Consider the following 22,448-nt stretch of genomic DNA (forward strand, 5'->3'; position numbering starts at 1 on the left):
GTCTGCTGTCAAATTCTGAACTTTCTTCTCTTTGCAGGAGGTCTCGGTTCAGCATCGACATCCAACCCTTTCCAAGTCACCGGCCAGAATAAACTGACCTTGAAGCAGATTCAGAACAGTGCTGGTTTTGCCCAACCTACCATCATGGGCAGTGGCACTGTAGGAATGGGCAGGGCATCAATGCCCTTCATGGCACCTCTACCCAGTGCCACAGGCTGCATGTCCACCACCATGGCTCACCCTACAGCATTCAATGGTTTACCCCAGGGGGCAGGCATGATGCCAGCCACAAGAATGGCAGTGGACAATAGTCATTGCTTTAGCCAACCACTGCTACCAGTTTCTACAGCTGCTGGAATGCCTCAGCCAACCACAAGCCTGAACCCCTTTCTCTGAGGTCAGTGACCTTTAATTAGCCTATAGGAGCTGTGTTTATAGCGGGGGGTATATCCTACCTGGTCATTAGGAACACTGTCCCATGCTGCTTCAGTGGGATTAACTGGAGTGACTTTGCAAATATATATTGAGGCTGTTTAATTCTTCAAAAATAAACATTTAATTTTATATCACTGACTAATGTGTCATGAGTTCCATTTTCTACAATTTAACACAAACATTGTCTGGATGTTCGGTCAGCTGTCTTACCCATGAATTGGCACCTCGGCAGTGATTGGGTAAGGCTCCTCGGCAGTGATTGGGTAAGGCTCCTCGGCAGTGATTGGGTAAGGCAGCTCGGCAGTGATTGGGTAAGGCTCCTCGGCAGTGATTGGGTAAGGCAGCTCGGCAGTGATTGGGTAAGGCTCCTCGGCAGTGATTGGGTAAGGCAGCTCGGCAGTGATTGGGTAAGGCAGCTCGGCAGTGATTGGATAAGGCAGCTCGGCAGCGATTGGGTAAGGCACTATCACTCAGCCTTCTCTAAAGCTCCTGTTGTAAACAAGAATCTGTCCATGACACAAGCTGTGAGTCAGTGCTTTGGGGGTGCAGCTGTGGGTCATTCAGCTTCTGGTAGCTGGTGATCCAGGTGGTTTCCCTCCCACTATCACTCACCCCCTCTAAGGCAGAGGAATCCGAATATTTTCTAAATGCTGAGCTCAGAACTGTGGGGGGGAAGCTGAGAAATATTGGTTTCAAGTACAGAGATCACTCCAAGCTGGTGGACAGGTCCAAAGCCACTCAGACTAGTGGAACGTTGGCCTTTATCTTGGCGGGGGGAGGAGGAGTGCCTGTTAATCACCATCTGGAGGAAGAGGATACACTGGACTTGGAGGGGTGCAGAAAAGATTCTGGGATTAAAGGGTTAAATTAGTGGCCCCTCTATTTTCTTGTGTATGAAGTTCAGAGGATGATCTAATAAAGGCGACTGATTAAAAAGCCAACAAGGTAGGCATTTCCTCCAATTGAGGAAAGTCCAGAACAAGGAAACATTTCTTTGCACACATGGTGAAAATTGGAAAATCTCTCCCCCCAGAGAGTTAGTGGGGGTTTCAGGTGAAAATTCCAAGATCAGGATTGCTAGATTTTGATAAAAGCAAAAAACTGCAGATGCTGGAAATCCAAAACTAAAATACCTGGAAAGAATCAACAGGTCTGACAGCATCTGCGGAGAGGGACACAGTTCAACAGAATGTTCTGTAGTTCTGACAGTTCTGTTGAAGAGTCATACGGACTCGAAACGTTAACTGTGTTCCTCTCCGCAGATGCTGCTAGACCTGCTGAGTTTTTCCAAGTATTTTTGTTTTTGTATTGCTAGATTTTAGTTGGGTTAGGGGCTACAAAGATTACAGAACCAAGGTGGACAAATGGTGTTGCTACAGGTGAGCTCGCCCCTAATAAATAATTGGAACAAGCTCAAATGTTGTTCCTGTCTACTCCACCAGAGAGAGTACACCGATTACTCCAATTCATTCACTGAGCTCCCAGCTGAGAGCTAAAGGGTTAACAAGTTGTAAAAACACTGAAATCCAGGCTCACCAACCAGGGAAAAGCTTTTTGTTCTCAAACACACACACACACAATTGTAACATCTTAATCATACAGACATTCAGCACAAACTGAAAGACCCAATACTCCCCACTCCCCTCCCCCTGACCCACTGTGCCCCCCACCCACTCCTCCCCCTGACCCACTGTGCCCCCCACCCACTCCCCTCCCCCGACCCACTGTGACCCCCACCCACTCCCCTCCCCCTGACCCACTGTGCCCCCCACCCACTCCTCCCCCTGACCCACTGTGCCCCCCACCCACTCCTCCCCCTGACCCACTGTGACCCCCCCCACCCACAGTGCCCCCCACCCACTCCTCCCCCTGACCCACTGTGACCCCCCCCACCCACAGTGCCCCCCACCCACTCCTCCCCCTGACCCACAGTGCCCCCCACTCCCCTCCCCTCCCCCTGACCCACTGTGCCCCCCCCACCCACAGTGCCCCCCACCCACTCCTCCCCCTGACCCACTGTGACCCCCCCCACCCACAGTGCCCCCCACCCACTCCTCCCCCTGACCCACAGTGCCCCCCACTCCCCTCCCCTCCCCCTGACCCACTGTGCCCCCCCCACCCACAGTGCCCCCCACCCACTCCTCCCCCTGACCCACTGTGCCCCCCACCCACAGTGCCCCCCACCCACTCCTCCCCCTGACCCACAGTGCCCCCCACTCCCCTCCCCTCCCCTCCCCCTGACCCACTGTGCCCCCCCCACCCACAGTGCCCCCCACCCACTCCTCCCCCTGACCCACTGTGCCCCCCACCCACTCCCCTCCCCCTGACCCACAGTGCCCCCCACCCACTCCCCTCCCCCTGACCCACAGTGCCCCCCACCCACTCCCCTCCCCCGACCCACTGTGCCCCCCACCCACTCCCCTCCCCCTGACCCACAGTGCCCCCCACCCACTCCCCTCCCCCTGACCCACAGTGCCCCCCACCCACTCCCCTCCCCCGACCCACTGTGACCCCCACCCACTCCCCTCCCCCTGACCCACAGTGCCCCCCACCCACTCCTCCCCCTGACCCACAGTGCCCCCCACTCCCCTCCCCTCCCCCTGACCCACAGTGCCCCCCACCCACTCCCCTCCCCCTGACCCACAGTGCCCCCCACCCACTCCCCTCCCCCGACCCACTGTGACCCCCACCCACTCCCCTCCCCCTGACCCACAGTGCCCCCCACCCACTCCTCCCCCTGACCCACAGTGCCCCCCACTCCCCTCCCCTCCCCCTGACCCACTGTGACCCCCCCACCCACTCCCCTCCCCCGACCCACTGTGACCCCCCCACCCACTCCCCTCCCCCGACCCACTGTGACCCCCCCACCCACTCCCCTCCCCCTGACCCACTGTGCCCCCCACCCACTCCCCTCCCCCGACCCACTGTGACCCCCCCACCCACTCCCCTCCCCCTGACCCACTGTGACCCCCCCACCCACTCCCCTCCCCCTGACCCACTGTGACCCCCCCACCCACTCCCCTCCCCTCCCCCTGACCCACTGTGACCCCCCCACCCACTCCCCTCCCCCTGACCCACTGTGACCCCCCCACCCACTCCCCTCCCCCTGACCCACTGTGACCCCCCACCCACTCCCCTCCCCTCCCCCTGACCCAATGTGACCCCCCCACCCACTCCCCTCCCCCTGACCCACTGTGACCCCCCCCCCCACTCCCCTCCCCTCCCCCTGACCCAATGTGACCCCCCCACCCACTCCCCTCCCCCTGACCCACTGTGACCCCCCCACCCACTCCCCTCCCCCTGACCCACTGTGCCCCCCCCCACCCACTCCATTACGAGATTTCCAGGCCTTGGCAATGACACTGGATATTAAAACCCGAATTTGGTATCTCTGAGCCTCCTGATTTTCCGGATGGTTCTGCCCTCGTCCTTTCCCCTGGGGTCTTAACATTAACTGTGTCCCACAGGATGTGCAATACATAGAAACAAACACAGTTCTTTGATTTTAACTTTTATTGCTTAAAATTTACACACATTGATAAAAATATAGTTTCTAAAAATTACAATGTGTCTGAGTTTGGACGACAAATCGTTCTGTTTTACAACTTGGAAGCTACAGATTGAGAAACGCTTTGATCTCGGCCTGTTACACACAGGAGGAAACTGCTCTACAACTTGCAGTGTCTCTAACTCAGGACTTGTGCTAATTAAATCAGACGTCACTTGCTCCACACCGATCAGACACGGTGTACGGACAAAATCAAAGCTAATAACAAATAGAAACACGTACACAGAGGATCAAACTCAGCTCAGGTTTCCTGAGGCTGTAAGTGGCGTTTTACTTTCACAGGAACATTTCCACCTCTCCGTCGGCCTAGTCATGTGTTTTTTAATATAAAGTGTACAAGGTGTAATGAGAAAAAGTAAATGCAACATAAAGTACAGTGACCAGAGAGAACGCCACATTAGGAAACAGACCATGATTGTACCCAGATTAACCCTCAACCCATTGCCTGGGAATTGGGACTAAACCCAGGAACTCTTAAATTTGGCGTAAAGGCACTGGTCCCTGTGGTAACGTGTGAAACGAGGTCCCTTGAGAAATCATTTATTTTGGAAATCACGCAGGATTTGCCTTCACCACAGCTCCCAGATCCCAGGTACCATCTCGATCTGAGATCCCGAGGGTTAAAACTAAAAAAAGCTGGGGTAATACAATCTCTAATTCCCCCCCAACCTATTAGAAGGTCAGTGTTACAATTAAAAAATTCCAGTCACTCTGAGGGTTCCCAACTGTTTTATTAGGAGGAATGTTTTTGCAGATTTACGCAGATTACTGTGACTGACCCAAACCAGTTTTTTACAAAATTCCTTCTGAACTTGCCAGAGTGCAGGGAGCTCAGGACTTCCTGCCTGATCATTGCTGCATCATTTCAATCTTCATTTCTTTTAACTGAATCGGTTTTAAGCCAAAATCCCCTTTGGAAGCAAATGAGAAGCCTGATAAATTTCCAGGTTCCAGAAGCTTTTCACATCAGAACTCACTTGTGGCAAACTAAAGCGAATTACAAACGCTGGTGGTGGTGCTAAACTACACGTGGCATTTAGTCAGCACGCCCCTAGTTAAAAGACAGGAAGAGGTGGGGGGCATTCTGTACACAGCGGAGTGAATTAATAAAACACCCAAACGTCAACAAAAACCCAAAGAAACTGGCAATGACAGTTCAGAACTGATAAACAAGGAGCCCATTTAATAACCCATCATCCACAGAACATTCTAAATAAGGTCCAACCCAGCAGGAACGTTAGCAGACACATACTACTCTGCCATTACAAGATTCAAACATAGGGAAGGGGAAATCAACATATCAGTAACTAGACCAGCATTAACTTGGCCAGTCTTAACTAGGCCACCTTTAACAAAACATTTTCCCAGATTAATTGGACTCGATAACACATTTTTCCCATAGATACACAGACCAGCAGTTATCGGAGTGCCCAGAGGGACACTTTATACCCCACCGTGATCCGGATCAAAGCTTCATTCATGATCAGGGACAATAAGCATGAGGAAGGTTGGTCTTTGAAAACGAGACTTGAAACCTATAGAGTAGGTTGGACAGAAATAGAGGAAGGAGATCCCAGGGACTGGATGGCTTTGACATTCTTGAATTATGCTGTAAATGAAAGCCCCGATAATATCCTTGCATGGCAACACTTCTCCATAACTGGAGTCAGTTGGAGTGTTGGCAAACTGACCTCACGCCCATTCAACAGAAATGCACACTCCTAGTCAGTTAGATGGAGCTGAGCTTGATAATGATGTGCCTCACTGGCCTGTGCTGACCCAAGGGCCCTCGTGGAGACAGCTCAGTCTATCAGCACTGACTAGTATCCTTACCATCTAGTTCAACATGTAAAGCAGCCATCACTTCTTACCAAAGCCTCATCTAGTAATTCAAACTAATGAATGTAGCTGATTGCATTTTGTAGATTTGACTTGATTTTAAAAGGAAGAATCTAAGTAAAACACTGTAATTTCACACAGCAAATTAAAGAAAGTGTGATCCTGTTATTGGTAAAAATGTGGGGTTCATCACTAAGTGTAATTTGTGTCAGTGATTTCAAAGTTTCGACAGTTTCACAACCCTCTGTTCATCAGGAGCAAGGAACAATTTCTGCCAACATCACCAGGTTTGTGAGTAAATGGTAAGTGTTTTCAGCACAGAACTCAGGGCTTGAAGAGAGATTTAAAATTTGGCCTCTTTTTAGTAATCAAAGGGATCAGGTAGTGACTGTGTTACGAAGCCTGGTCTGAAATCTCTCACACAGTTCACCCGAGGCAAAAAAACCAGCCTGCCCTGGGCACTGGGGTGGGGGGTGGAAGGGGAGAGGGGGAGGAAGGTCTCTCTCTCTCGCTCTCTCTCCCCTGCCCCCCACCCCCCCCCACGCCGGTGGGGGGCAGGAGTGGGGAAAATCAGTGACAGGGCAGCATAGATGTTAAGGCAGGAGAATGCTCCCAGCTCCACAACACTGTCCCTGTCGAGGTTACCACTGGAATCAGGAGTCCACGGTGACAGCTGCCCGGGAATCCCAGCACTCCACTAGGAGAGGGGCCTCAAACACAGTCCGGACTAAATCTCTGCTCAGGGTGGGACAAGGGGAGAACTTGTCACACTGTCCCCTGGCTCAACTAACACAAACCAGGCCATTGACAACTGGACATGATGGCTCTAACCAGAGGGAGGAAAGGGGTTCATAAGCCAGCGAGGGAGGGACCCAACATGTACCAGGTTAAAATTTGCTGGGTTTAAGAAAATAAAATTACCAGAGAAATTAACATTTTCTGAGGTTATTAAAGCTGAAGCTGAGATTAGCGAAGGCTCCGTCTCCATTACAAATTGCTGAATAGTTCATTCTTCTTACTCCAGTCCATCTGTGGGGCCCGCTTGTTTGAACGTTTCGAATGAACCTTCTCCTTGGCCTCTGCTGCAGAGGTACTGAGGCTCAAACCCACCTCGGGAAATTTCATTTCACCTTCAGGCTGGAGCTGCCAAACAAAAGGAGAGAGAGAGAGAGAGAGAGTCAACTTTCCCTGTGACCATCACCTGCTCAAACTGGAGAACAACAGGATGGCCTGAATTCATATAGCCCCTTTCACCGCCTCCAGGCATCCCATAACTATACAACTAATGAAGTTTGATGTGTAGTAACTAGAGTAGGAAACATGGCACTCAGTTTGCACACAGCAAGATCCCACAAACAATAGCTAATCTGCCTTGAAATAAAGCTGGCCAGGACACAAGGGAAAGCCTGTCTTTGACCTGCTTCTCTGCAGTACATTCCGTTTTATACTTTGAAGTAGTGGCCATGGAATCTTTAACATACATTCAACAGGGCAGATGGGATCTCAGTTTAATGTCTCATGAGAAAACCAGCTTCTCCGACAGTGCAGGGCTCCCTCAGCGCTGACCCTCCGACAGTGCAGGGCTCCCTCAGCGCTGACCCTCCGACAGTGCAGGGCTCCCTGAGCGCTGACCCTCCGACAGTGCGGCGCTCCCTCAGCGCTGACCCTCCGACAGTGCGGCGCTCCCTCAGCGCTGACCCTCCGACAGTGCGGCGCTCCCTCAGCGCTGACCCTCCGACAGTGCGGCGCTCCCTCAGCGCTGACCCTCCGACAGTGCGGCGCTCCCTCAGCGCTGACCCTCCGACAGTGCGGCGCTCCCTCAGCGCTGACCCTCCGACAGTGCGGCGCTCCCTCAGCGCTGAATTGGATGTGTCAGCCTGGATTATGAATTTGAGTCTCATCTTCAATCCCCATAGCTTCTGATTCAGAGGTGAGAGTTGCTAAGCACTGAGCTTAAAGCTGATAAAATGTGGGATCTGCATGGGGGCAGAGGGAGGAGGGCAGGGTGAGGCACCCCTTGCCCTTCGTTAGGGTAACAACCCAACAGCAATCACTCAGTACTGCATCACTATTTGTTAAATTTAAAGAGTTATTCCCCAAGCCATCACTAGCCTGCCACCTCTCCTGAAGATTTTGGTCCTTTCAATCCATCAGAACCTCAATCAAGTTGCTGTCTTCATTGCCAGACAATGAACATTAATTGGCAAGTCGACTACGAGGTGCATCACTGATCCAGCTATGTGTTTTATTCATGCAGTGTTCCCTTATATTGCAAGGAACAGGAAAACAAGAAAGCTGAGGATTTCCCCAACCCAGTGGTCCTGAAGCTATAATTGCAGCAGCCGTACAACAATGATCAGCTACTGTCCCCAGATTGAACTCTGTGGGGTCAAAGTTCAAGGAAATTAGGTTATCTCACTTAGGATTTCACATTCAATAAGGCCCATTCAATAAGAAACATGTTACAGTGAATGGCATTTACACTCTTCAGGTTATAACACAAACACTGGTCAGGAACACAGTGTTTCAGCTCAAACCTGTACTGAGGCAGCTGGCACTGTGCGGGGCTGGAGAAAAGGCAGCGCCATTAGACTCGGAGTCACAAAGCCCCAACTGGGAGCCATCCCTGCTCCTTGCAGCATCCACTAACCCTCAGTGAAGGTGCAGCCTTTGGTGTGGGAGACATCAGACCCACACATGACCCAGCCACACTTCACCAACACTGCCAGGTTCATAGAGAGCAGGCCTCAGCAGCACTCACCATCTCAACACATATCTGCACTTCTGAAGTTCAGTCACTGCTCTAACAGAGGAAACATGTCATTGGCAGGCCTCCCAGGTCCTGGGTCGTGACCTCAACAGATCATTGGGATCACAAGCTCCAAGGCAGCAAAGGTGACCGTCAATGTGAATTTCCCCCCGCAAATGGGTCATCGAGGGGACAGGTTTTCACTGCCCTGATTGGTCACTGTTTCAGTGCCCTCATTGGCTATTCCGTTCCATGCTCCGATTGGCTAATTAGGGTCATCTTTGGATGCACTTATAATGGAGGCGTTATTTTGAACATGGGACAGTCCAAAGCTCCATTACATGTGTGCCCCAGAATCTTCAAAACTATTGTGGCCAAAACCATTCTCCCCACCTCAACAACAGCCCCTAACCCTCTGACCCACTCTACTCACTCTGGGGTCACACCAATTTTCAAGCATTAAAACCAGGTCACAGTGGGAATGTGTTTGGGAAGCACTGTCATAAGCAATTGTAAAAATCTACCTCAACCATCTGGGCACTCTCATCCCTGGCTGGAGTTGTTGGAGTTGATGGGGAGGATGATGAATTCGAAGATGGTGCTGATGTGGGAGTCACTTCTGCAGAGATGTTCCCATTGGCCTGTGAATGGGGAGGAGGTGGTCAGTCATCACTAACTTCATAGAAAAGCAACAAAAATAACCAAAACAAACACACGCAGCCAGAGGGAGGAATCTCCAAGACCACCACAGCCTCTCTCCTCTGCTCGGCCAGTTTCTAGCTCCTTTCTGCTGAATCAGGAGCTGAAGTCCAGGGGTAAAGATGGGAGAGATTGGCTGGAGCATTTTGTATTCAACATCCTCCTCCATCTCAAATGCGAGGTAAAAGCGGGGGGAGGGGGAGGATTGAATGGATCTGTCTCTCTAACGTGAAAAGAAAACTGCTAAAGTGGGGAGCTCCAGAGCTGGAATCAGACCCAGCCTCACAAGCAAACCCAGGCTGGGCCTCCCCCCACCACCACCTCACTCAGGCCTGTGAGCTGCTCATTGAACTGCAGAATCCAGTGGGAGAATCTGCTTCAATGGGCTGATCAACTACAGCGAAACAGGTTATACTTCCTGGCTGGAAGCTCAGAGTGCAGAGTACATCGATCACTGGCAATGGGGAGCAGGCCGGTCTGATATCACTGGCAATGGGGAGCAGGGCAGTCTGATATCACTGGCAATGCGGAGCGGGTCGGTCTGATATCACTGGCAATGGGAAGCGGGTCAGTCTGATATCACTGGCAATGGGGAGCGGGCCTGTCTGATATCACTGGCAATGGGGAGCGGGCCAGTCTGATATCACTGGCAATGGGGAGCAGGCCTGTCTGATATCACTGGCAATGGGGGGAACTGGCCGGTCTGATATCACTGGCAATGGGGAGCGGTCCAGTCTGATATCACTGGATTGTTGGCACTGCACAAATTCCTGAGGTCCAGCTACATTTGTGCATTACCAAATTGTCAGATAACTATACAACCTCTCCCCTCCCCCAAGACAAGGAAGGAGGAGTGAGGAAAGACAGAGAGAGACAGAGCTAAAGGTCAAAGAGTGAAGATGAGAATGAGATTGCAGGCTAGCCTGAACTGGAAATAAATACTGAGAGGCAGTGTGAGGGGTCAGGATCATCCCTTTTGATCTTGGGATGTGGGCAACATGAGAAAGGTCACATTTATTACCTATTCTGAAGCCACATGATGTGGGTCTGAAGTCCTACATCAGTTAACCCAGGTAAGGACAGCAGGTTTCCTTCTTTGAACCAGTTGGGCTTTGAACACCCATCAACCTGCACCTCTGATACTAACCCATAACTTACCAGGTTCACAACTTAACCTTTGGTGGAATTCCAACTCTCATCGTCTGGGTTTACTGATTCAGTCGTGTTACATATTCTCCATACAGGATGTCAGTGGACACTGCCTGGGGTCAGAGTTTATCTCTTGTTGGGGTGTAGATCAATCACTCCCTGCTGAGCTGTCTTGAGCCAGCTTTCAGTAGGCCAATGAGGGTCCAACAGTTTATCATTCCCCCATTGTGAGGGACTGAGAGACTGACAGCTATAGTTTGTGTTATCTGGGAAACTGGAAGCTGACCCAGGGATTTAGTAACAGGGCATAGGAAGCCAGCAACTCATTTAAAAAGAGCAATGTCTAAGTTCTAAATAATTGTTTAGCAGGAAATAACTATTAGTATATCATAATTACAGTTTGCATTCAAGATACAGCAGCCACATCTCGGGTCATATTTCTGATGCACAAAGAGTTTTTATGGACTCACCAAACAGGAATGAGGATTAGCAGAATGAGCATTTACTGCACAGGTCAGCCAGCACTTATGTAGAGGGGCTCTTGGCAAAACTAGATTAGTGAGGGATTGAGAGTCACTAGGAGTGGGTCAGATGGACAGTTATAGATTAATTGGACAGCCTTTTCCATCACCTCACAATGTTATCCATTGTTTTGCTAGGGCTGGCTATAGCCGTGACAACAATTAAGAAGATTGGAACAGGAGGGAGGTCAGCCCCTTCAGTCTATGTCACTTAGATCGACACTGATCTACATCTTAACTCCATTCACTGCCTCGGTTCCATTACCCTTAACCCCTGGGCTAACAGAATCCATCAATCTCAGTTTTGAAAGTTTCAATTAGCCTCGCCAGTGTTTTGGGGGGTGGGAGGAAAGAGAGTTCCAGATTTCCACTGCCCTTTATGTGAAGTGCTTCCTGACATTGTCCCTGAACAGCCAAGCTCTAACTTTAAGGTTCTGAACCCCACCTTCTCCCCTACACCAGAGAAAATACTTTCTCTCTATCAATCCTATCAAATCCTTTAATCATCCCATACACCTCAGTTACATCACCCATTCATAAGACCATAAGACGTAGGAGCAGAAATTAGGCCATTCGGCCCATCGAGTCTTCTCCGCCATTCAATCATGGCTGAGAAGTTTCTCAGCCCCATTCTCTTGCCTTCTCCCCGTAACCTTTGATCCCCTTATCAACCAGGAACCTATCTATCTCGGTCTTAAATACACTCAATGACCTGGCCTCCACAGCCTTCTGTGGCAATGAATTCCATAGATTCACCACTCTCTGGCTAAAGAAGTTTCTCCTCATCTCTGTTCTAAAAGGTCTTCCCTTTACTCTGAGGCTGTGCCCTCGGGTCCTGGTCTCTCCTACTAATGGAAACATCTTCCCCACATCCACTCTATCCAGACCTTTCAGTATTCTGTAAGTTTCAATCAGATTCCCCCTCATCCTTCTAAACTCCATCGAGTATCTACCCAGAGTCCTCAAACGTTCCTCATATGTTAAGCCTTTCATTCCTGGGATCATTCTTGTGAACCTCCTCTGGACCTTCTCCAGGGCCAGCACATCCTTCCTGAGATACGGGGCTCACAATATTCTAAGTGTGCTCTGACCAGAGCCTTATAAAGCCTCAGCAGCACATCCCCGCTTTTATATTCTAGTCCTATCGAAATAAATGCCAACATTGCATTTGCCTTCCTAACTACCAACTCAACCTGCAAGTTAACCTTAAGAGAATCCTGGACTAACACTCCCAAGTCCCTTTACACTCCAGATTTCTGAATTCTCTCCCCATTTGGAAAATAGTCTATGCCTCTATTCTTCCTATCAAAGTGCATGACCTCACACTTCCCCACGTTGTATTCCATCTGCCACTTCTTTGCCCATTCTCCTAACCTGTCCAAATCCTTCTGCAGCCTCCCCGCCTCCTCAATACTACCTGTCCCTCCACCTATCTTTGTATCATCTGCAAACTTAGCCAGGATGCCCTCAGTTCCTTCATCTAGATCATTAATGTATAAAGTGAAAAGTTGTGGTCCCAACACTGACCCCTGCGGAACTCCGCTAGTCACCAGCCACCATCCTGAGAAGGAACCCTTTAACCCCACTCTCTGCCTCCTGCCAGACAGCCAATCTTCTATCCATGCTGGCACCTTGCCTCTAACACCATGGGCTCTTATCTTACTGAGCAGCCTCCTGTGCGGCACCTTGTCAAAGGCCTTCTGGAAGTCCAAGTAGATACCATCCATTGGCTCTCCTTTGTCTAACCTGCTCGATACCTCCTCAAAGAATTCTAACAGATTTGTCAGGCATGACCTCCCCTTGATGAAACCATGCTGACTTTGCCCGATTTTACCATGCACTTCCAAGTATTCTGAAATCTCATCCTTAATAACGGACTCTAAAATCTTACCAACGACCGAGGTCAAGCTAATTGGCCTGTAATTTCCCGTCTTTTGCCTCACTCCCTTCTTAAACAGGGGCGTTACATTAGTGATTTTCCAGTCCTCTGGGACCCTCCCCAGTGATTCCTGAAAGATAACCACTAACACCTCCACTATCTCTTCAGCTATCTCCTTCAGAACTCTGGGGTGTAATCCATTTGGTCCAGGTGATTTATCTACCTTCAGACCTTTCAGTTTTCCTAACACCTTCTCCTTGGTAATGGCCACCATATTCACCTCTGCCCCCCGACTCTCTTGAACTTTGGGGATGTTACTCGTGTCTTCCACCGTGAAGACTGATGCAAAGTACCTATTCAGTTCCTCCGCCATTTCTTTGTTCCCCACTACTACTTCTCCAGTATCATTTTCCAGCGGCCCAATGTCCACTTTTGCCTCTCTCTTACCCTTTATATATCTAAAAAAAAAACACTTGCAATCTTCTTTTATATTACTGGCTAGTTTACCCTCATATTTAATCTTCTCCCTCCTTATTTCTTTTTTAGTTGTCCTCTGTTGGTCTTTGTAGGCTTCCCAATCCTCTGGTTTCCCACTGCTCTTCGCCGCATTGTATGTTTTCTCTTTAGCTTTTATGCTGTCCCTGACTTCCCTTGTCAGCCATGGTTGCCTCGTCCTCCCTTTAGTATGCTTCTTCTTCCTAGAGATGAATTTTTGCTGTGTCACCCAAATTACTCCCAGAAACTCCTGCCATTGCTGTTCCACTGTCTTTCCTGCTAGGCTCATCTCCCAGTCAATTCTGGCCAGCTCCTCCCTCATGCCTCTGTAGTTGCCTTTATTCAACTGTAATACCATTACATCTGATTCCAGCTTTTTCCTCTCAAATTGCAGGGTAAATTCTATCATATTATGGTCACTCCCTCCTAAGGGTTCCTTCACCTTAAGCTCCCTTATCAAATCTGCCTCATTACACATCACTAAATCTAGAATTGCCTGTTCCCTAGTGGAATCCACCAGAAGCTGCTCCAAAAAGCCATCTCGTAGACATTCCACAAATTCCTTTTCTTGGGATCCACTACCAACCTGATTTTCCCAGTCTACCTGCATGTTGAAATCCCCCATGATCACTGTAACCTTGCCTTTCTTACACACCTTTTCTATCTCCTGGTGTAACTTGTGCCCCACATCCTGACTACTGTTCAGAGGCCTGTACATAACTCCCATTATGGCTTTCTAACCCTTGCGATTCCTCAACTCTACCCACACAGATTCTACATCATCTGACCCCATGTGGTTTCTTGCTATCGAATTAATTTCATTTCTTACTAACAAAGCAACCCCACCCCCTCTGCCAACCTGCCTATCTTTTTGATAGGGTGTATATCCTTGGATATTTAGCTCCCAGTCCTGATCCCCTTGCAGCCATGTCTCCATGATGCCCACCACATCATACCTGCCAATTTCAATCTGCGCCACAAGCTCATTTACCTTATTTCGTATTCTGCGTGCATTCAGATACAACACCTTCAGTCCTGTACTTCCCATCCACTTTCTCATTGTCGTTCCTTTATCTGATGTGCTTGAAGTTAGATTCTTAGCCCTTTCCAAACACACTGTCCTATTTTGTGTTCTGGAGACTTTAATAGCCTCTCCTGGGCTCTCCTTTCTTTTCAGTTTTTTCATAATTTTCCATGAAGTTGAATCCACCCCCCACACTCTAACCTGCTGCTTTGTTTCCCATTAGTCATAATTCTTGGAGTTTTAGCCTTCCCTTCCCCCCCACTTTCTAGTTTAAAGTCCTGTTGACCACCCTATTTACCTTTTTCTCTAGAACATTGGCCCCAGATCGGTTCAGGTGGAGACCGTTCCAACGGTACAGATCCCTCCTGTTCCAATACTGATGGCAGTGCCCCACGAAATGGAACCCCTCTTTCCTGCACCTTCATCTTCTATACTCAAGCCTGCACAGGCCTTGTCTATGGAACCTATCATCATTATTACACTCTTTAAGCTCCAGTATCATCCTGCAGGGTCTGTGCTCCGAGACAGCATATCCTTGCTGAGATATGGTGCCCAGAACTGAACATGTAATCTAATTGGAATAGGAGAAGGTCATTTAACTCCTTGAGCCTGTTCTTCCATTTATTGAGATTGTGGCTGATCTGTGACCTAACTCCACATACCCAACCATATACTCCATATACCAACCTAACACCACAGAGCCGCTTCTGCCCCATATCCCCTAATAATTTGAAATGTCTCCCACATCCAACAGATGCCTTCATTCCTTGGTCACTGGTTTAGTTGGACTAAAGGATCCATGTTGCACACTTCTTTTGGGATGACCGAGTCGGTACCACAGACAAGAACAGCCTGCTGATCTGCTCTATGTAGAACACATTCTATTTCTTTACAAAGGAACTCAGCAGCTACACTTGTGTATTTACAACTAATGCCCTGTCTCTACATTACAGCCTCTAATGCTAGACTACTCACTACCGACTACTGAGGTAGCCCGCACTACTCTGTCATTGGATAATAAGATCATGTGATTCATCCATTATAACATTCTTCTTAAAGATATATTACACATCAGATTACCACATTCCTCCTACTTTACTCAAATACATTTTACAATTACAACTTTTCTCAAAGTACTCACACAGATATGTAATTTATAAATTCTGCCTTTCTGGGGATTTCCTTATGCGTGTGGAACCTCTCAGCTCCACAGCTTCAGAGGTTTTGCCAGGAACCTGCTTTTCTGATGTTGTCCGAACATGAGTCTACGGTGGGCACCTGCAAATCTGTTTCTTCAACTCCTGCAAGTCCAGCCGATCCTTCAAACACATCTACACTCAAGATGAGCTCCTTCAACAGGAGATGTTGACCCAGTTGTGAACACTGGAGGAATCATTTCCTGATACTTTGTTTCTCTCCTCCTCATATGATCTATATGGCTCCATATGATTCAGTCGTCTGCTTTCACATGGTAAGAGAGGGGTCCAGTAACTACTTATTTCACCTGATAACCGCTTAGGTCCTTCACCAAGATTTTTCCACATATACCTATACCGACTCTCCTACGGTAAACTTCCAGTCACGGCTATGCCAATCATGTACAATTTTCTGACTTCTCGGACTCCTTTTCACCTTCGCCCCCCTAAATTTGGCTGAATCCCAGTCTCAGGCAGTGATTCATCAACAATACCACAAGTGTGACACCTGTTGTCGTGTGAGGGGTATTTCTGTAATGGAAAAGAAAACCTACTAACTTGGTCGCTATGGAGTCTCCAGTTAATTTATCATTTTTGAATGTTTGAACTGCTCGCTCAGCCAGTCCATTCAATGATGGGTGGAATGAAATTTTTAAATGAGTAATACCATTGAGGCCAATAAACCATTGACACTCAGCACTCTGTACACGCTGTGCCGTCATCTGATATGACCACTTCCAGTAGTCCGCTGATGGCGAAACTTTGTTGTAGCTTGTCAATTGTAGCAGATGATGTTGATGACTTTACTTCATATATATCCATCCATTTTGAGTAGGCATCAACAACGAGCAGAAACAATGTTCCCATAAAAGGTCATGGTCAATAAGCAATCGTACCCATGACCTTCCTGGTCACTCCCATGGGTGTAACGGAGCTGCTGGAGGTAACTTTTGCTCTTGTTGACACTGCATACAACCTGTCAATAAGCTCTCTATTTCTCCATTCATTCCAGGCCACCATAGATAGCTACGTGCTATGCTCTTCATTCAGGAAATACCTGGGTGCGCACTATGTAATTCAGTTAACAAAGGTTTTCATCCTTTTGGAGGAACAATCACTCGAGCTCCCCACAATAAGATATCCTCCCAGCTGGTTATCTCGTATCTTCTGTTAAAATAAGGTTTCATTTCGTCAGATTCCTGTTCTTGTGACCAACCGTGAAGAACTTGTTCTCGTACTTTGGATAAGACTGGATCTCGATTTGTCCAATCTCTAATCCGTCTAGCACATACCGGGGATGAATCTAAGAAGTTCAACAATAAAACGAGTTCTTAAGAAACTGGAACATCCTCATCGTTTTCTTTCAAAGGCAAATGACTAAGTGCATCAGCGTTTGCAATCTGACTTCTAGGCCTTTGGATGAAAGTATACTCATACACTGCCAGGATCAATGCCCATCTCTGTATTCTTGCTGAGACTATGTGTGGTATAGTCTTGTCTTCACTGAACAAGCCTAGTAAAGGTTTGTGGTCTGAAACGATTGTAAAATGACGGCCGTGTACATACTGATGAAATTTCTTGACACCAAAGATGATTGACAAACTTTCTTTTTCTATCCCTTTTCCACTATGTTGAGTGTTCTTGATACATATCCAATAGGTCGTTCTGAGCCATCATCCATTCAATGGGAGAGCACTGCTCCCACTCCATAAGGGGATGCGTCACATGTCAGAACTAACACTTTCCTTTGGTCAAAATGTACCAATAGGGTGGATGAATGCCACAGCTGTTTCACTTTTGTGAAAGCATCTTTCTGTGGTGTTCGCCAAGATCAACGTTGGTTTCTCTTGAGTAGGTGATACAGGGGTGGCCATTCTATCAACAAATTAGGTAAAAAGCATCCATAGTAACTGATCATCGCCAAGAATGATTTTAGCTCGGGGGTGTTCCTTGGTACTGGTGCCTCTCTATTTGCTCTCACTTTTTCTTCAATTGGGTGGAGGCCCTGTACATCTACCCTGTGATCCAAATAGACTCTCTCTTTCTGTACATCTACCCTGTGATCCAAATAGACTCTCTCTTTCTATACATCTATCCTGTGATCCAAATAGACTCTCTCTTTCTGTACATCTACCTTGTGATCCAAATAGACTCTCTCTTTCTGTACATCTACTCTGTGATCCAAATAGACTCTCTCTTTCTGTACATCTACCCTGTGATCCAAATAGACTCTCTCTTTCGCTTGGAATGTACACTTTTCTTTTTTTTCCCCAACTATGAAAAATGCTTCAAATCTTCTTCCAAGTTTGCCAAATGCTCCTTTTCAGTGAGCCCTGTCACTAGGACATCATCTAAATAAACTACAATATGAGGCAGTCCCTGCAGTAAATTTTCCATTGTTCTCTGGGCTATGGCACTATTGGTGCTGCCCATTCCGAGAACTGCACAGGTCGCATCACTCCCAGTTACTATAATCTGTCCACTTCAGCAGCTACCTCTTCCCGTACTGCAAAAGGTACGGGGGGGGGGGGGGGGGGGGGGGGGGGGGGGGTAGAGTCTAGGTAAACATGAATTTCTACTTGTAGCCGCTGAATCTTCCCGAGTTCATCTTGGAAAACTGAGGCATGTTTTTGTAGTAGCTCAGGGAAGCCAGTGGCTCTCAGTTGGAAGATCTCAGTCCAATCCAATTTAATTTCTTTCAGCCAGTTTCATCCAAGGAGACTTGGCCCCTCACCTGCTACCACCATCAAGGGTAATTTTACTGATTGACTTTCGTACTGTACAATAACCTTGCCTTTGATCTTGATGTCTTCTCCCGTGTATGCTTTCAATTTGGCATCTGTTTCTTCCAAACTCAATTTACATTCCCCATGATACAGGTATCTAAAAGTATGCTCATCTATCACTGTAGTGGAAGCTCCTGTATCCACTTCCATTCTAATAGGCCTATTATTCACCCTCACTGTTACATTGATTGGTTCTGTTCTTCCTACCTTTAAAATATACAATGAACAAATATCCGAATCTGTTACTTCAGGCTCTTCTATGTTATGGATCTCACGGGGTTTTTTCTTTTGATTGTAAGTCCATTGCAATGACTCATGAGGCGTCTGTTTCAAAGGCAGTAAAAACGTTTGATATTTTTAAACTTTGATTCATTACAAGGTTGTCTGCTTCCACTTCTGTTACCAATATTCCACGTTCTTGCTGCTAAATCATTTCTTTTTATTTGTCTGAGAGCTGTGGCTGCTTCCTGCTTCTCATCACAGCTGTGCATTTTTGTACCCTTTTTGGCTAGGGCTTCCCACCCAAGGTGGAGGTCAGTGCCATTTTGTGCTTCCTGTGTGGTTTTCGAGTCCCTCACTGCGGCTTCCATAATCAGTGTGTCTTCCTGCACCTTCTGAAAATCCAGATTTGTTTCAGACAGTAATCTCTTCTGAATTTATACCGCACACCAAACGATCTCTAAGCATTTCATTTACAGATGTACCAAACTCGCAATATTCTGTTAATCATTTCAGACTTGCCACATAACAAGCGACTGTCTCCCCTGGAGTTCGAGTTAAATTTGAACCATTGCATCGTTACCGAAGGCTTAGGCTGGTAATGATTCTTCACAAGATTCACTAAATCATCAAAACTTTTCGAATCCGGGGCACTGGGTGCCATTGAACTTCATATCAATCCATAAGTCTTGCTCCCACACGTGGATAAGAGGGTCGCTCGCCTCTTCTCCACCCCAACAATGTCATCAGCTTGGAAACAGAACGCGAGGCATTCAACATAATGAGACAAATTGTCCACCGCTGGGTGGAAAGAATCAACTCTTCCAAACTGTGGCAGGCTCCGAGGGGACTGCTTCGATGATTAAGACGGAAATTCTATTTACAATTACCGTGCGAGGTGCGGCCTGATTTTAGTTCACTTGGTTTCCTTCCTCGCTTTTCTTGCTTTTTTTCCCGTCCTTCCTTGCTTTGTTCACCTCGCCACCAGTTTCTTGGATCCTTGTCATTGGTTTAGTTGGATTAATGGATCCATGTTGCACATTTCTTTTGGGATGACTGAGTCGGTACCACAGACAGAGCAGAGAAGCAGACAGTCCTTATGTAGAACACATTCTATTTATTAACAAAGGAACTCAGCAGCTACACTTGTGTATTTACAACTAAAGCCCTGTCTCTACATTACAGACTCTAACGCTAGACTACTCACTACCGACTACAAAGGTAGCCTGCACTACTCTGTCATTGGATAATAAGATCATGTGATCTTCTATTACAACATTCTTCTTAAAGATATATTACACTTCAGATTACCACACCATCAGACAATACTACTCCGACACAAATGAGTGAATAAGTGTCCCCTTGCTGAAAGGTGGTAAAAGCTCTGTCTGGACTTTACTAGAAACTCCCAAATCCCACCTGCCATTGCCACTGTCTCTCGCCACAATCAGTAAATGGGAGATGGAATTGAGCAGGGAAGTCACCATTCTGCAAGTGAGATATAGAATGGACAGACTATAAGACAGAACAATCCACTACTTTATAAAATTCAGAAATAGGATGTAAATGATTGGGAATTTAATGAACTCAACGTGAAATTTATGATCAATGGACTTTAATACAAAATGCAGAATGCAGTAGACCTTTCATTGCTGTTCTGTAAATTAGGGAGGTCTGCATTTTGTGACATATTGTAATTATTTGTAAGCTGAATAAGTGTAATTGTGCAATCCTTTTACTGTTTGATGTGTTATTTTTATTTTAATGATGTCTTTCACTATGTTATGAATTATGGTTACTTGTTTTATTTGTATAATCATCACAATTCAGCACCAGCCACTATGAGGATTTCTCAATAAAGAAAGATAACACAGGGAAGTAACACAGCCTTCAAACAGCACAGAGTGTACAAGGAATCTCTGTGAAGTTCTCTTTTTGCAACTTCTGTAACAGTTTAAACATAACAATAACAGGAAGGAAACTGTACCAGGCAGATCAAGGGAGTTCTATCACAGAAAGAGATCAAGAGCACTTAACACAAAAATACATTAGCTGCACAGCAAAGAGAGGCTGTTCAGCCCAACGTGTCTACAGTTATACACTGCTTATTCTCCACACAAAACTTCTCCAATCCTTCTACATCTAATCCCATCAGCATATATTTCTATTCCTTTCTCTCCCTCATTGTTTACCCAGTTTGCTTCAAATACATCATCTCAACCACTCCCTGTGGAGTAAGTTCCACATTCTCACCACTCTCCGTGTAAAGACGTTTCTCCTGAATTCCTAATTGGATTTATTCATGATTGTCTTATATTTCTGCTTCTAGAATGTACTCTCCCACAAGCAGAAACATCTCTACTCTGATCAGTAAGTTTTAACATTATCCTTCAGGCAGCTCTATTAGTTTCAGTTCATCAGCTCAGGATATTGCTCTGAATTGTGTTGATAATCTTCACTTTGCACACGGACCTATCTGATATTCAGATCTTCCTTGCATAGCTATTGATTAAAACAACAACGAGGGGATTTGATAGGAGGATTTAAAATTATTAAAAAGGATTTAAAGTTATTAAGGATATGACAGAGTGGATAGAAATAGGTTGTTTCCAATGATTTGGGGATCTTGAACAAAGGGGATATAGATAAGAGACTGAATGTAGAGATTTAAAATAGACAGCAGAAGAAGCTTCTTTCCACAGAGAATTTTCAGACTGTGAAACTCATGGTCAGAGTTAGTGTCAACATTTAAGAATTAGCTAGATAAGTATTGAAGGGATAAAGTAAGAGGCCAGATATATGGAATGATGATGCTGCTCCTGGGAAGGATAAAACCCACACAGACTGGTCAGATCGAATGTTCGGATTCTGTAATAATTTGACAAAAAACGCAACATGAAAATATCACACATGGAACATTACTCCCCAGTGAAATTTTAATGATAACCTCAAAGAGATTCCATTTCTTTAGCACAAATGTAACTGGAGTGAACGAGAGAGAGAGAGAGAGAGGGGCAGATGGAGTACTTCTGGGTGGCCAGTTCAGAGTCAGCTCTGACTCTGGGGCAGGGAGAGCTCACTGTAGTCCTGGCCAGTCCAACACTCCCAACCAAAGACAGTGGCCAATCTCAGAGCCAACATGGATTATATTCATCAGAGAATAAAAACCAAGCGGGAAACAGAGAGTTGCCTTGAACAGAGCAAACTAGTCAGGTTCTGGGAGGGTCCAGTGGGGATTAAAACACGACGTGGGTCACAGGTCTGGTTGGGGCAGAGTTGCACCAGTCGACACCTCAGTGACCCTTGTGGAGGAGATAGTCTGCAAGAGTCTGAGGTGCCAAATAGGGGGTTGCCAACCCTCCAGGATTGCCCTGAAGTCTCATGAATTATTGCCTGGACATTGCAAACGCTGGGGGAAAATCACAGCCACTGTAAAAATGTTGAATCTTGCTTCAATTTCTCTAGACAAAGTGCTTTATTAGTTTACAGAAGTTGTGGGGCTTGGACAGGAGGTTATTTGAGTGGGCGAGCTGTTAGAGACAAGAGCTCACGTGATGAAGGCTCCAGCCAGAGTTGGTATCTCTGGCGCTGAGGGAATTCAGGAATTATGCCAGATGGGAATGCCTTGGTCATTTAAAAAAAAAGACATTTCATCGAACGTGTAAACAGCACGTTCACAAAGAAGGAAGAAAATGACCAGCAAAGGGACCCTCACAAAGTGGTGAGGCTGGAGGCAGTTTGCTTTGATGATGCTTTACCCTCGGACACTAACTCCTGTGAACTACGTATGACAGTTTAGTAACACCGCACTAAAAGGGGAGGAGCTTCCTACCTTCTGTTCGAGATCCCCATTCACAAGCAAATGTGGAAGAGGCCCTGGAAAACAAAA

At 47.1% G+C, this 22,448-nt stretch overlaps 2 protein-coding genes across 7 annotated transcripts in view; one reads left to right on the plus strand and one right to left on the minus strand.

Moving 5' to 3' along the window:
• Positions 1 to 572, plus strand: part of LOC121293899 (epsin-3-like) — a 525,584-nt gene extending 525,012 nt beyond the window's left edge. For all 6 annotated transcript variants that reach the window (XM_041217348.1, XM_041217344.1, XM_041217345.1 and 3 more), the window contains one exon: positions 38 to 572. In XM_041217348.1, coding sequence (XP_041073282.1) covers positions 38 to 396 — 359 coding nt within the window. In that variant the 3' untranslated portion in view covers positions 397 to 572. The remainder of the gene's footprint in view (positions 1 to 37) is intronic.
• Positions 573 to 3,933: 3,361 nt separating this feature from the next.
• Positions 3,934 to 22,448, minus strand: part of LOC121293846 (Na(+)/H(+) exchange regulatory cofactor NHE-RF1-like) — a 112,675-nt gene continuing 94,160 nt past the window's right edge. The window contains exons 4-6 of the mRNA XM_041217243.1: positions 22,392 to 22,435; positions 9,116 to 9,232; positions 3,934 to 6,985 (exon numbers count right to left, since the gene is read on the minus strand). Of these exons, the coding sequence (XP_041073177.1) occupies positions 6,830 to 6,985; positions 9,116 to 9,232; positions 22,392 to 22,435 (317 nt within the window). The 3' untranslated portion in view covers positions 3,934 to 6,829. The remainder of the gene's footprint in view (positions 6,986 to 9,115; positions 9,233 to 22,391; positions 22,436 to 22,448) is intronic.

Source organism: Carcharodon carcharias, chromosome 22 (assembly GCF_017639515.1).
Source record: "Carcharodon carcharias isolate sCarCar2 chromosome 22, sCarCar2.pri, whole genome shotgun sequence".
Taxonomy (NCBI): Eukaryota; Metazoa; Chordata; class Chondrichthyes; order Lamniformes; family Lamnidae; genus Carcharodon; species Carcharodon carcharias.